Below are 15,208 nucleotides of genomic sequence, written 5' to 3' on the forward strand. Positions count from 1 at the left end.
CCTAAATAGAGGCGTGTTACAACTTGTTGCTAAATGTTCAGCGCCCAACAGCAGAGCAATGTGAGAATTCCGCAGCAATTACTGTTGCTATCATTATTTGTCTCCTTTATCGGATATACAGTACTTCAGTTTGCCGTGTCAGGTCACAAATGTGGTGAAAAAATGAAACAGTGAATAGTAATTACAACATTTTAATTAATTTAACAAAGGACACAGCATTACAGCTGTCAATCTCGTAACAACGTGAGATTCTTCTTTAAATTTCTGTGGTATCAAATACACGTGGCAGTAAATATAAATTACTAAATATAACATTCCATAAAATGTGTAAACATGTCGTAACATTTGCGTTTGTCTAAAGTGTGGCTTGGTCCCTCCGGAGGAGAGGAGCAGACAGGAGAAGGCACTTGTGTCGTCAGCGGGGCGTCGGGCGGCGGACTTCACACGACGGTGATGCGGACGGCGTGTTCTGTGGCGGAGGCGGGGGCGGCGCCGACCTCGCAGCCGGCGGCGACACAGTGGCGGCCGCCAGGGGGGTCCCGCTGCCGCGGCGAGGGCGGCGGGTCGCCGGCGCCGCCTCCGCCGTCGATCACCGTGACGGAGGCGCGCGGAGACGCGCCGCTGCCCGCCGCCGCCTTTTGGTGGTGCTGCAGCACCAGGCTGTCGACACAGCGGCACGTTAGGCCACATAAGTCTGCTAATATTAAACGTATGTCCAATTTCAGGAAGAAATTTCTGAGAAAGTGCGTTTCGAACAGACCATTGTATGGCTGTGAAACATGGACTGTGGGAAAACCTGGATAGAAGGGAGCAGAAGCATTTAAGATGTGGTGCTGCAGGAGAACGGTGAAAATTAGGTGGAGTGGTAAGGTCAGCAATGAGGATATTCTCCGCAGAATCACAAAGAGAACGAATATGTGTCAAACATGGACAAGAGGAAGGGAATGGACGATAGGAAATCTGTTAAGACATCAAGAAATTACCTCCACAGTACTAGAGGGAGCTGTAGAGTGTAAAAACTTTATAGCAAGATGGAGATTGGGATACATCCAGCAAATTATTGACGGCGTAGGTTGCAGATGGTAGACTGAGGGGTAAAAGTTGACACAGGAGACGAATTCTTGGCGCGCCGCATCAAAAGCTGACAGAAGAATATTTTTCTTAAAAAAAAAAGAGAAAAAATAAGAGAAAAGATGGCTTGTCAGAAGACTGTGAGACTCCGAGGCGTCGCAGAAAGGCGAGTACCACATGATCGTTTGGCCCAGGAAATTATTTAGTACCTCTGTTATACAAGGAAAACAGCAAGTAGTCGAATGTGTGCTCACAAAGGGAGGATCTGACATGTGGGGCACCGATTTCGATAAAGGTTTCCAATGAAGTTCTGTACTGAAAATAAAGACACACGTGTTTCGGTCATTCGCTAGACACCCCCTAGTTTTCCTTAAAAAAGACGTTGAGGTCGAAGTTGATGATTCAAAATCCTTTTTTCAATGCTCTACATAAAAATATCGTCAAAAACAACCTTTTTTATTAATGTAGAAGGGGTCTAAACATAATAATGATCGAGTTCTTAAGGTTCTGTGATTCATGATGTAGGTTGGGTAACGTCATTCTACGCATCTGGGAGAGCGACGTCTGTGGTCAAGCGGTCAGTCTCCCTTTGGCAGTGATAAAGCGAGCAAGCGTTGTATCCGTTTCGCGTGTTGTACTGCTTGTGAGCGTACGCGCGTTTGTTTACTTCCGCGCAGTGGCTTGTGTTAGGGTCCGAATTCATCCACCATCATGACACCGGTCGGGGTGGCCGAGCGGTTCTAGGCGCTACAGTCCGGAACCGCGCGACCGCTACGGTCGCAGGTTCGAATCCTGCCTCAGGCATGGATGTGTGTGATGTCATTAGGTTAGTTAGGCTTAAGTAGTTTTAACTTCTAGGGGACTGATAACCTTAAAAGTTAAGTCCCATAGTGCTCAGAGCCATTTGAACCATTTGAACCATCATGACGTTCTCCTATTGCCACGTTACCATGAAATTAATATTTCTTTTGGCTTTTGAACGACCAAAAGCGTATGAAGCAAAACGCTTTACAAGGGATGAAATACGTCTCTGCCTTCGAAATGTTTTAGGAATTAATTTTTTGATCCTTAGTACCACTGAATATAAAGCTGGCGAATGAAGAGCTCTGCGCCAACTGTGTGTAGCATCATGATACCCATCTCAAGTTCCGATACTCAAATAGAAATTGTCTTGGGTTATCGCGCTGGTTTTGGCCTCCAAACGTTCGGAATGTTCGACAGTGTCATCAGTAACCTTGGTGAGAAGAGGAACAGGTGCTAAGTCTGCTGTATCCTCAATTGTGTCCATCAGAGAGAAATTGAACTGAGAAAACATGTGCCATCTTACTGCGTTATTGCCGACTGCAGGGCTGTCGTCATGTACGATGGGCATCCGTGCACTTTTTCAGGTTCTGACCAGGAAGGCCATGTCTTTTCTGAGTATATCAAACGTAGACTGGTTCGGACGCCTATCACAGACATCGCCCTCCTGTCGGCGCCTTCTGTGTTAACTCACGCTTTCGTGGCTGGGTTGCCTCCTGTGCCCACTCTGAATCGATCAGCGCCGGCATACACTCATCTAGACGACGTTTGGCCTGCCTCTCCTACGCTGCCGCTAGAGGCAGTACCAATGGACGATGGCCCTGGTTGTTGATTATAGAGCTGTACCGACGTCCGCTGTTCTGCCATCTGGCCACATGTCGATCGACCACCATCCGTCATCCGACAAGGAGCAAAGTGCTAGGTAGCAACGATCGCCGAGGGAACGGAACAGACAGAGCAGTATGCCCTCTGATGACTGTCTCCATCGCCTGTGTGCACAGGATGATGACTATCATGCTGATGATGCGCTGTCATCTGACACCCTGGCACAGGACGACGTCAGCATCCATCTGCAGTCGCTGACCTTCCTCTGCCTCTGTCTGATGCAGTTGCTCCCATTTCTGCTTCTGACGCTACCTGTGGGCGCACCTACTGTATAGACTCTACTGTATACACTCGGTGAGACGTCTGTCTGCTGGGCGGACGACGTCGATGCTAAGGATGGACATTCTGGAGATGTACAGAGCGATGAGCCCCACTGGTGGGGTCGGCTCCCTTCCTGTCACAGTGATATGCCTTCCACGGGTTCCTAACGGAGAGTTCCTTGTGCTTCCTCTGTGTTTTCATCACCCACCCCCTCGGTGATGGCAGGTTTTCAAACTTATATCCTAGCCACAGTCAATGTCAATACTATTCGCATGTTCTCTAAACAGGCATTACACCATGAAATGCTGTATTCTGCGGGCGCTGACGTTGACCTTCTTCAGGAGCTAGATGTTTCAACGCTTTTGGCTTCCCATGGCTTTACAGCACACGTCTCCCATGCTTCCCATACTAGTAGCAGGGTGGCGATTTTCTTACGTGATGCAGTTGCTATCTCCCAGATGAAAGAGGCATAGCTCTCACGTTTTGCGCCATCAGGATCATTGACGTCTACGTGCCATCACTGCCGCGATAGTTCCACTTTCTTTTTCGAGTAGGTCATGCCTCTCTCCCTGGGTCGGCAGGATGCCTTAACCATGTGAGACGCCTTTAACTCCACTCAGGCACCCAATGCGCCCCATGTCACTCTCCGCACGCGGTGGTATGGGCAATTGTCCAGCACTTCAACCATGCGGACTTTTGGGAGCATGTTTACGGTGTTCGTCTAGGTTTTACGCATTCGCTAGCTACTGTTCGAGTCGCCTCGATCATGTTTATATCTCCTGTGATATTTCTATCGGTTACAGACTGCTGAATCTGGCCCGTTGCGTTCTCTAATCATGATGCATATATCTGTGCCATCACAGTCTGCCACCAGAGGATGTGGCACCACTGGGTACCTGGGAAATTGAACACAATAAATCTTACTTCACCTCACTGCTGGTAGCACATCGAGACTACATCGACAGCTTGTCGTCGACGCCTTGATGCATATCAGTCCTCCCTGTCATGGTGGGTCCTCTGCAAAAAGCTTTCCCTCTGCAGTGCATTGACTAGTTATGGAACATATGGCACAGTGTGGCAGTGACAAGTACAGGATTTCTACTGCGCCATTCTCTGAAAATTTACTATGATGCCGTATTCGCCCCGGAGTGTCAGACGACAGTGAACAGTGCCCAGTCACCACTCACTGCCTACTCTTGACATCACCTTGAAGGAGCTGTGGATGGTCACGGCGCGCATAGACGACAGGTTAGCCCAGGAGCGTCAGTCAGTCTGCAGTGTGATAGTGAAACTGCGCTATAATGGGAGGACTTTTATTAATTTCTTATGATTGAGCATGGGCCGCGCTTAGGTACCCAAAGCGATTTGGAGTCTGTCTTCCATGCATATTCTGTTATTTTGTACGCTGCACAACCTCATCACCATTCCAACGTTACAGCGGTCTTCCGAGTCTCTTTCGCCTCGGTTCATGGGGATAGATTTGCTTGCCGACGACACAGAGGAAGAAGATCAAGATGCAATTCAAGTGGGCTCTACAAACAAGGCACTTGGGTCTGATGACCTCCCACTACAGTTTCATCAAACATCTCGTCCCACATTGGCGCCAGTGTGAACGGAAAGTTGTCGGAAAATTACGTCGCGTATCGTGCAGATGACAGAACGTTTCCTTGAACGTCTCTTCATTCCCATCCACAAGCCTCCTGGTACATCATGCATATGCGACTATCGCCCCTTGGCGTTGCCCCACAGCGACACAAACATCAATACCCGGCTGTCGGCTGCACGGCTTAAACGGACGGCCCGGTACGTGGTTTCCCTGATCAAACCTCTTTCGGAGGTGCCAATAACCTCCGCACTGTTCTTTTTCATTATCGGGACACAATCTCTCTCTCACGCTCGTCGTGTACTTGCACTTTTGGCCACTCTTGACTTCAGCCAGGCGTTCGATCGCGTCGATCATGACTACCTGTAACTGGTGCTTCATAGTTTGGGACACCCAGATCTATCGTCGACGTCGTATTGCCCCTCCTCTGCGGAGTAACCTCCCGCGTACTCTACAGTGGCCGTCTCACTCCTTCCAACTTGATCCGGCATTCAGTGCGTCAAGGATGCCTGCATTGTCGTATGCTGTCGCCATGGAACCGTTGCTCTGTGGCCTCCGTCAACGCTCGCCTCTACTGATTGTGCCAGGTATTAAGCTCCATTGCTTATGCACACGATCCCGTTCTCGATCTTCGTAGTGGCGCTGAGGCCTGGCAGTAATTGACACCGGTATCCACCTACTGCGAAGCTCCTGCTGGCTGCTTCAACGTCCGCAAATCGAGTGCTATGGCAATAAGTGTTGGGATTCCTATGGACAATGTTGCTGCATTGCGTGTGGCTGCTACCATCTCCTACTTACCACTCGATTTCTCAAGTGATGTGCGGCTCACGACTGCCCTCAACGCCGGGGTCTCTAGGTCATCGCTTACCACCACTCGATCTTCTACAACGAACAAAGTATGTTAATATATTTTTGTTGTCATGTATCCGCACGTAGCACAGACACTCTCCATTCTGCTTTCCATGGCCCGCCGTGTGCTGGCAATATGGGGCTCATATTTTTGCAATGGCCTACTGTTACAGGTACCGTTCGAGACACTCCCCTTCCGCTGTTCAGGGGCAGTTTAGGCCTGTATCATGTCCCTGACTGAGCGACAGTGCTTTTCGTCAGCTCTCAAATGGGACGCCACCGTTCTTTTACCACTACTTGCACCATTTTTTCGTTGGAATAACCTATGTCCGCAATGGGATATTGCTAATGTGATTTGTGCCCATGAAGTCGACCTATGGCTTTCTTCAGCACAACGGGTCGCCAAAGGTGGTTGAGTAGAAACATCTCCACGTCGACTGGGGTGTCGTCTGGCGATCGGTGTGCGTTCCATATCTTACCACTGACGTCCAACCTGAATGGAACCTTGCGGTCAGTGAGAAGCAAGAACGCCGAGCACGTCTTCAAGGGATTCGTATTGCTAACACCCCGTTGTTTGTCGCCCATGATTTTCTGAACACGGACGAGCATCGCCTAGTATGTGGATCAGCGATGGGTGTATGATTTTTGGTGCGACAGATGCTGGCCTTAATTACGCGTGCGATTCCTCAGAAGATATCTTCTCACCTGCTCCTCTTACCGGACTCGGGATACTTCCTACAAACAAACACGAACTCAGTGAACTGGATTTGTTGACACTCAGTTCACCAATTGTTTACCGACAGCGAGAAAAATATCCTTGAACCCGGGCGTGGGAAGCGAGAACGCTACCGCACGATCACGAGCTGTGGACTACAAGATAATAGATCCGTGTTCGATTCTTAGTCGTATCTCTCTTTCATTCGACATTTTTTGTTTCGGTGCATCATAATATTCTGCTAATGGGAATACCTTTCATTGCCTTTATTGAACGCAAGCACTGGGAAGTGTAACAAATAATCAAATAAATATACATGTATTGACAGCTATTTTTCTCGAGATACACGGTGCGCTAGAATAGGACTGTCGTAGGTGCTGATTCTCAACTGACCTGCATCATGAATGTGATACCTCCGGAATGTACCTCTTTACTTTCTCCGACGGGTAGAGAATTTTATTGGATGACTTCAATATCATGCGGCGTCACTGCACAATAGAGAATTACAAAACAGAAGGGGTGCTATCAAAATTCATAAGTTGGTCCATTACCAGTTGTCCGAGCCTGTCTTTCAAGAGATGTTTTTATATGCTTGGTACGCACCGAAATTGATATCAGACAGATCAGCTTTAATCAAGGTGAATTATGTATGTTTTCTACGAACAATGAGGCGGAAAGATGTACAATGAAGAAGGATTTTGTTATTGGGCTGCGCATGGTGCAAGAAATATTTACGTTTTGCTTGTTTCTATGATAAATTTCACCTCATTAATTGCGAGGACGTTCATGGATAGACGATCAGTTAGGATTACGCAATAATGCATTTTAGGTGTATTTTTCTACTACGTATCACGATAAAAATAAATGTTGGTGGATTATATATACTGAATTGATTATTAATCACGCCTCCGGATGTTTTGCTTTAAAGAAAAGGCAATGAAAGGTATTCCGTTAGAATATTATCAGATACATCGAAAAAATATTGAATGAGGAAAAGCCACGACGAAAAATCGAACACGGACCAGCGGTTTGGTAATGCCTTGACCACACGCCCGCCAATCCCGCCCTGCTACAGGTGCAGAATGATGTGTATCAAAGCTACAGCATGAAAACACAGAAACATCAATAACTCGAATATTATAACTTTGGAACCCATATTACTTTAATACAAATTTTTGTTTTTAGACAATCCGTCGGTGTGTAGCTTTAAAATTACGGTTTTCCGTCATCAATATTGAGCTCGGTTTCTTTCTAAATCTAGTGAGTGTTGTAAGAGGTGAGGTATGCGCTGCCTGCAATAGGCAAGGCATAGGAGAGTCTCTGACCAGAGAGTAGTATGTCGTTAGTTGTTGCTTGTCTAGTCTGCACTTGTCTGCGCGTGTCGACAGTAGTCTTGAGTAGTCTGCGTGAGTCGGCGGTGGTCGGCGCGTGTCGGCTGTCGGCCGCGGTGGTCTAGCGGTTCTGGCGCTGCAGTCCGGAACCGCGGGACTGCTACGGTCGCAGGTTCGAATCCTGCCTCGGGCATGGGTGTGTGTGATGTCCTTAGGTTAGTTAGGTTTAAGTAGTTCTAAGTTCTATGGGACTTATGACCTAAGATGTTGAGTCCCATAGTGCTCAGAGCCATCTGAACCATTTTTGTCGGCTGTCTGCTCTGCTTGGGACTCTGGTCAGGACTCTGGAGGATGAGTATTGTTGTAGAAGGTAAAGAAGCAGCCTTGCGCATATCTAGTAATGTATATTAATTGTCATTTAATTTCTTTCAAAAAATGCCCCAATAATAATTTTCATAATATAAAGTATTTTTTTTAAAAAAAAAGCATTCATTTCAATTTAAAGAGTTTATGCAATGAATAATTAATTCCTTTCACGAGTCATAAAGCAAAGGCCAGCATTGCACGGAGCTGTGCCGAGAATTTTTATGTAAGAGCAGATATATTTGCAGTTATTATTGAGGTAAGAATTTTTGCCTTTTTTTTATTCAGAATATAGGGCCGAGGCGCAGCGTGGCTGCCGTCATGAAATTTACCAGGTTACTAATTTTTTTTATTATTTTGGTGTTTAGGAATTTTTCTGTTTCGAACTTAACATTAAAATGAGAAAAGAATTTTATGGGAACATTAAATGTGAATGCATTTCTGCACGGAGACTCTAATTGGGAGCCAATTTTGTTCAGAGGTTACAATATTTAAAAATTCATTCAATTATTATTTTTGTGGGGAGTTTACGCTTGGTTCATTTTCATTTAATTATAATAATTTTGTTGGGAGGTTACATATGGTTCAATCACATTAACAATTTCTGTGTGGAGGTTACAGTGTCTAACAAAAGCCGAAACTCATATCTTTTAATTTTTTTAGCATCAGAAACTAGAGAAAGAATTACTCCTTAGATGCCACAAAATGTACCCGAAACTCCTAAATATCTTAACTTAGATTATCTATCACTGTGCCATAGTGAAGCAACAATTTGCACTCACAATAGTTAGAACATGTTAGATCCCTTTAGAAACTCCCCCTCTCTCTCTCTCTCATACACACACACACACACACACACACACACACACACACACACATACCCACATACATACGTCACGTGTCGAAAAATATTAACACACACTCTAGTCTAAAATAGGAGCACACACACACACACACACACACACACACACACAGAGAGAGAGAGAGAGAGAGAGAGAGAGAGAGCAAACACTCCCACGGTCAACAAAACAATCAAAAGACGAAAGTATCCCACAAAAGCAAAAGAAAACATACGAAATGGCGAGGTGGCAGAGGTTCTTCACAACACAGAAACACACACATGTGGACGAACAGGAAGAATGACGTCAAAAACCAAAACCAGTGAGTAACGATAAGAGTTAACACTGTTCAGAGTAACAAGCAGAGCTTGCGAACTGATCATAAGCCCAGCAAACTAAATTGTTAGAGAGAATGTCCATATTGTTACAGTGACCAATGAAGATGCTCTAAGTCGGCCGCGGTGTCCGCTAGGTTCGCAGGAGAGCTTCTGTAAAGTTTGAAAGGTAGGAGACGAGGTACTGGCAGAAGTAAATCTGTGAGTACCGGGCGTGAGTCGTGCTTCGGTAGCTCAGATGGTAGAGCACTTGCCCGCGAAAGGCAAAGGTCCTGAGTTCGAGTCTCGGTCGGGCACACAGTTTTAATCTGCCAGGAAGTTTCATATCAGCGCACACTCCGCTGAAGAGTGAAAATCTCATCCTGCAAAGACAAATTTATTCGCAGAACGCTCAGAAAATGCAAAAGCTGTACTAAAGAGACTGTTTAAACTGAATTGTCCACCCTGTTTTGGAGTATCTTTGTTCGAGGTGGGATCTGCATCATATATAAATGATGGTGGACATCAAGAAAGTTCAAAGAAGAACGTCTCGTTTTATATTATCGCCAAATACAAAACAGGGTGCCACGGATATAATTCACGATTTGGAGTTGCAATAATTGAGGCAAATGCGTTTTCCGTTGCAGCATATCTTCTCATGAGGTCATCAACTTTCTCCTCAGCGTGTGTAAATGTTTTATTGACGCCCACCTACATATGTAGAAATGATCATGAAAGCAAAATAAGAGAAATCAGAGCTGCCACGGAGGTGTGTTAGTTTTTCCGCGCGCTTTTCGAGAACGGAACTATAGGGAAATAGTCTGAAGGTTGGTGGATGAATCTTCTGCCCGGCACTTACAAGTAATTGCTAGTTCAAGAGTAATAGTGCAGATGTAGATATACATGTTATACAGTGCACGATGGAGGATACCTATTACCTCTACGAGCCATGTCCATCCTCTTCCACTCGAGGTACGACTGTGTAAATATTTCCGTAAGAGCCCTAATTCCCTTCTCTTCTCTTGTCTTCGCGAGTGTTAAGTGAAACGTACTTTGTCTGTAGTAGATTCGTTCTGCAGTCAGTCGCAAATTTCGATTCCATAACTTTTCGCAGTAGTTTTTCGCAAAAAGAGCGTCGTCTTCCCTCCAGGGATTACCATTTTAGTTCAGCTGAAGATTCAGTCATGACTTAGATGTGCTGAGATCATCCATGCAAACATTTACACCCGTCTGTAGCAGTTGCAAATAACATTGGAAATACTGGGTGCTATTCTCTTCTGTTGCAGAACAGTAAGCTGATGGGTTTGAGTGTGTTTATAAGTATACTGGTATGTACGCAACTTTGATAATAGTCATTGGTGTTCGTTGACGTATATCCAGTTGAATGTAGTCTACCTATGTATTTCCTCCAGCTACACCTGTCACATTACACAATAGTCACAAGTACACTACGTAAATCCCATACGACATGGCTATAGAGTGACTCAATGTGTTTCATAATAAATTCGTGAAGTTCATCCATATAACAGACCGAAATTACGTAAGCTGTTCTGACAAGAGTATTAAGTTCAGCACGAAGTTATGTAGAATATAGGACTTCGTGATGTGGGTACTGAAATAGGGACGTAGGAAAACCAGAAAGAAAAGAGAATCGAAGAATTTGAGATGCGATGCTACGGAAACATGTTGAAAAATGGGTGGACTGATAAGAAAGGAATGAGGATGTTTTCTACAGAACTGGCGAGGAAAGTAATGTATAGAAAACACTGACAAGAAGAAGGGAAAGGATGATAGGACGCCTGTTGAGACATCAAGGAATATTTTTCATGGTACTAGATGGAGCTGTAGAGGGTAAAAACTGTAGGGGACGGCAGAAATTGGAATACCATCCAGCAAATAACTGAGGACGTAGGTTCCACGTGCTACTCTGATAAGAAGAGGTACGCTCTGGAGAGGAATTCGTGGCGGGCCATATGAAACCAGTCAGAAGACTAATGACTAAGTAAAAAATATAATGCAGGCAGCCACAGCAGTTAAACTTCATGCGCTCTGTAGCGTCTCCCACCGTATGTCGTCTTTCCGTGTTAGTACACACCTGACCGCCTTCCGTGCTGTGCCCTTGCTATCACCACAGGTGCTCCACGGCACTATTTTCCCCGATATCCTATTTTATTTATTTTGAAGACTTCCCTTCTTCAGCGGTCTGATCTTTGAATACAAGGCCGGGTCTTCTTTGCGCGCCAGTGTGACACTGATTTCACTGGAGGATGCTGTTTAACGCAGCGAAATAGTGTTTACAATAAATAAATCACCGATTACAGCTGTCTTTCTGTTCATTTCACTTCCATTGATGTCCGCCCCGGTAGCTCAGTGGTCAGCGTGACAGACTGTCAATCCTAAGGGCCCGGGTTCGATTCCTCGCTGGGTCGGAGATTTTCTCCGCTCAGGGACTGGGTGTTGTGTTGTCCTAATCATCATCATTTCATCCCCATCGACGCGCAGGTCGCCGAAGTGGCGTCAAATCGAAAGACCTGCACCAGGCGAACGGTCTACCCGACGGGAGGCCCTAGCCACACGACATTTCCATTTCCATACTTCCATTCATTATTTCATGTACAATATGATATGACTGATGTGTACTCTCTGATGAACGAGACAGAATTTGTCAGCCGCAAAGATCAGACAGTTGGGTCTGTGCCGTTGTTACTGTATCAGAGAATGATACAAGTCCACTGTAGCCGGTAGACGCTCTAAGCGTTTAAATTACATTGCTTTGTTAGAATTTCTATCGGATGAGGTGCATATAATTATGTTTTCCGTGGTGCGTATGGTATTGTAAGCTCGTAATTTATAGTCATAGTGTGGCCTAAAGGTGTAATGCAAGAATGAATTTTGCAGTACTGCTTTTAATGAAGCTGAAGTTCATGATTACAGGTAACTTGCTAAATTATGTAGAATATTCTGTTTTTAGAATGCGATAATTTAATTTTAATATGCTGGATACTAAGCGAAAACTGTGCCGAATAAATTTTCCAACAAATAGCACATTAGAAGCAGTTCAGCTTTTCTTCGGCATTGTAAGCATAACAATAATTTAACTGCATCAAATAGTAGTTCAAAAACCAACCACAGTAATATAGAAAATTCTGAAGCAAAAATTGACGAATAAAATTACATTAATTGCGTATTGTAATAAGAAGCGTTGTCATTCTAACTAAACAGCATTTTAAAGTTACCTGGGTAAATTGTTTGACATGACAAAGACTCTATGTAACTATTAACTGACTGATAATTTAGTAAGGAGACATGGGGCCCAATTGTGCACAATTTATGCAAAGTGAGTAAATATATAATATCAGCACAACGTTTTACATACGCACACGTTCACGCGAATGTTCTTAACAGTATCATATTTCAAAAAATGTACTTAGTTCTTCCTGTTGATATTTTCTTTCTGGAATCTGAGCTTTAATAAAATGGAAACACGGTACACGAGATTCATGAAGGCGATTTACCTTCTTAGTGGTGATTCTAAGGACGTTGGCTTATCTTCCATTGACACGTCTCCCACTCTGAAACAATGAGAAAAGACATAGTCAGTTAAACGAAAACCGATGTCTAAACGGTAAAGCATTTTTTTTTATGGCAGATAACTAAATCCTTAGTTGGTTCCAGATAATTGACTATGATTCACGTTTCACTTAACATATTGTCCTTTAATACTATTTCTCCTTGTGCAAGAGATTACAGTGCTTGGACTTCCGTACTATCTGTGTACAAAATGTGGCCCTGGGCCGTTTCGTCAATAACCGGTTATTATGGACAGCTATGCTAATAATTTCAAACCCCGGGCGCCATGTGTTTACCGAAGTGCCCACATTGATCTCGTGCTATCTTGCCATGTTTCGACGAACAAGCTGGCCATTCAGCATCCCCAATTCCATACAAATAACCGGTTATATCCATGCAATTACCAATACTGGATTCCAGTACTATTACATTTGCAGGAATAACATTCACTGATATGGAAGTAGGCAATACCACATAGTTAGCTATAATGAAATTCACTGCTAAGTTCATAGCGATAGAATAAAGATTTAATCAGTCATCTACCTGTATAACTACGTAGTTTCGTGGACAAAACAGACATATGAATTTTTCACATGGCTCCCAGTTGGTACCTTGGGTTGCTAATGACTCTCATGGCGCAATACAAGATGACATTGTGAATTCATCGTATTACTTTTATAACAATCATTTGGTGCAACGCAGAATTTTTCTTTCTCTCATTTAGTCACATATTTTACTGTAGTCTCTTGCTTTGACATGCAATATGAAAAGACTTTTGTAAAGCCTATACAAGGCTGTATACTGGGTGAAAAAGCTTTACTTTCCCTTTTCGTAACATAAGTACTTCAAACGCTTGAAATGCGGTAAGCGGAAATTTTTTATAACAAGATAAAAAGAGAACATTAATTACGGACTTCGTTTTCAAAATTGCTGGTGTCACTGATGCGTATTGTCAACGGTAACGATTAGTCCACTGTGAAAATTCTTTCTTTATGTTTTTTATAATTCACATTGAATATGACAATTAGTATTTTCAGATATGAAATCAGAGAGTTACATTTAGCCAGCAGTACTCTAATAGGTACTCCAGAGCCCTTTATCAAGTCAGATTCGCTTTTTTTTCCTTACTTCGTCCACTCTGTGCCCTTCAGTATTAGATGCTATTTCTCAATTACGATTGTTCTCTGCCCATCATTTTTCTTTGATGTTTGTGGCTTTTCATCATTTGTGTAGCTCCTTGACTGTCTTGCAAGTGTTTCATTTCGAGTAACTGCTCGTTAGCAAGGGTCTTGAGAAGGAGAAGCCGTATCTAGAGATAAAGCACCTCTCCTATAGCGAGACCGGTTCACAAAAGCAACTTAAAAGACGAAAGTAAAGAGAAATTTCTACAGAAAAGCTATGTAAGTAGAACATCAGCGAGAGCTTGCAAGTCACTGTGGACTGCTTTTCCTTTACAGTTACTAGTATTCAAAGTCCACCTTTTGCTGTACGAATGTTTCCACATCTACTTAACTACCATGCCCGATAACTAAATCAGTTATTTGTAGATTGGCCTTTACCTGCTTGTTAATTGATTCCGCTCTACCTTCGCCAACAAGTCCAGCTTAATATTCTAGAACGCCGAACCTGGTGCTAAGGAAAACTGACAGTTCATCTGGAATGAAATTGCATATACTTTTGTCATCATACATTTTTCTCCATAATCTGCTCCCTTCGTACTTCACTTTTTCACAGCCTTCATTAACGTCACATTTAAGTACCTCCAATTTATCTTCTGATTTAATGTATGAGCCACATTCAAAGTACATTATGTGCAGTATTCTAGACGTATACATGATGGTAGACAAGTTTAATTGTATTTGTTGGGATTCGTTGATATTTCGAAGATTGGCATCCCTCCTGCATTAAATTATTTATGTCGCATGTTTGATTCTTTTCCACCGATTACCAATATCCATGGAATGAACATGGCGTGCTGCACTTTTACTGATATCTGATTTTTACGTTTTCATTTTGAACAAACTACTGAATCTTCAACGTTAGACATATGTACAGTTACACATTTACTTATTACTTTCAGCTACGATAACTGGTTGTTGCTGCTATGGATGCAAACACAAATACGTGAAAGGAGTAACTGTGGTGCTCGGTGCTGTCCGATAGTGAGACTACACTGACTGAAAAAAATAAAAAAAAATTTAAAAAAAATCACGGAGCGTCTAGAAGACGCCGTGAGATGTCATACTGACCTCGTACACGTACATACCAACGAGAGGTAAATAAAAGATAGAGTTCCAGTTCTATGTGACATGTGGAACTGCAACCAGACTGTCTTAGTGTTAAGTGTTGTTACCTGACCTAACAGGTTGGATCAAGGGCGTGAATATTGTCATTGTGAAGACACCGAAATGCCACGAATTCGTTTGAGACAGCTTTATCAGCACCCAACAGAGTTTTAAAGGGGCTTCATAATGGGTCTCCATTTTGTGTGCTGCTGGAGTCACACAATATTCATATTTGTGGGTGATTCGGAAGTACAATATCCCGATGTTTGGCTGCACACAGACACGAGACCAGGCGTTCTCGTCGCCAATGTATCAGTGGAT

The 15,208-nt window shown here is 43.8% G+C and overlaps 1 protein-coding gene across 1 annotated transcript in view; it reads right to left on the reverse strand.

Annotated features, from left to right (window-relative positions):
- Window positions 1–238: 238 nt before the first annotated feature.
- LOC126252441 (beta-alanine transporter) overlaps window positions 239–15,208 on the reverse strand; it is a 512,871-nt gene continuing 497,901 nt past the window's right edge. Inside the window, exons 11-13 of the mRNA XM_049953334.1 lie at window positions 12,548–12,604; window positions 614–660; window positions 239–480 (exon numbers count right to left, since the gene is read on the reverse strand). Coding sequence (XP_049809291.1) covers window positions 416–480; window positions 614–660; window positions 12,548–12,604 — 169 coding nt within the window. The 3' untranslated portion in view covers window positions 239–415. The remainder of the gene's footprint in view (window positions 481–613; window positions 661–12,547; window positions 12,605–15,208) is intronic.

The sequence above is a fragment of the Schistocerca nitens genome, chromosome 4 (assembly GCF_023898315.1).
Source record: "Schistocerca nitens isolate TAMUIC-IGC-003100 chromosome 4, iqSchNite1.1, whole genome shotgun sequence".
NCBI classification, from domain to species: domain Eukaryota; kingdom Metazoa; phylum Arthropoda; class Insecta; order Orthoptera; family Acrididae; genus Schistocerca; species Schistocerca nitens.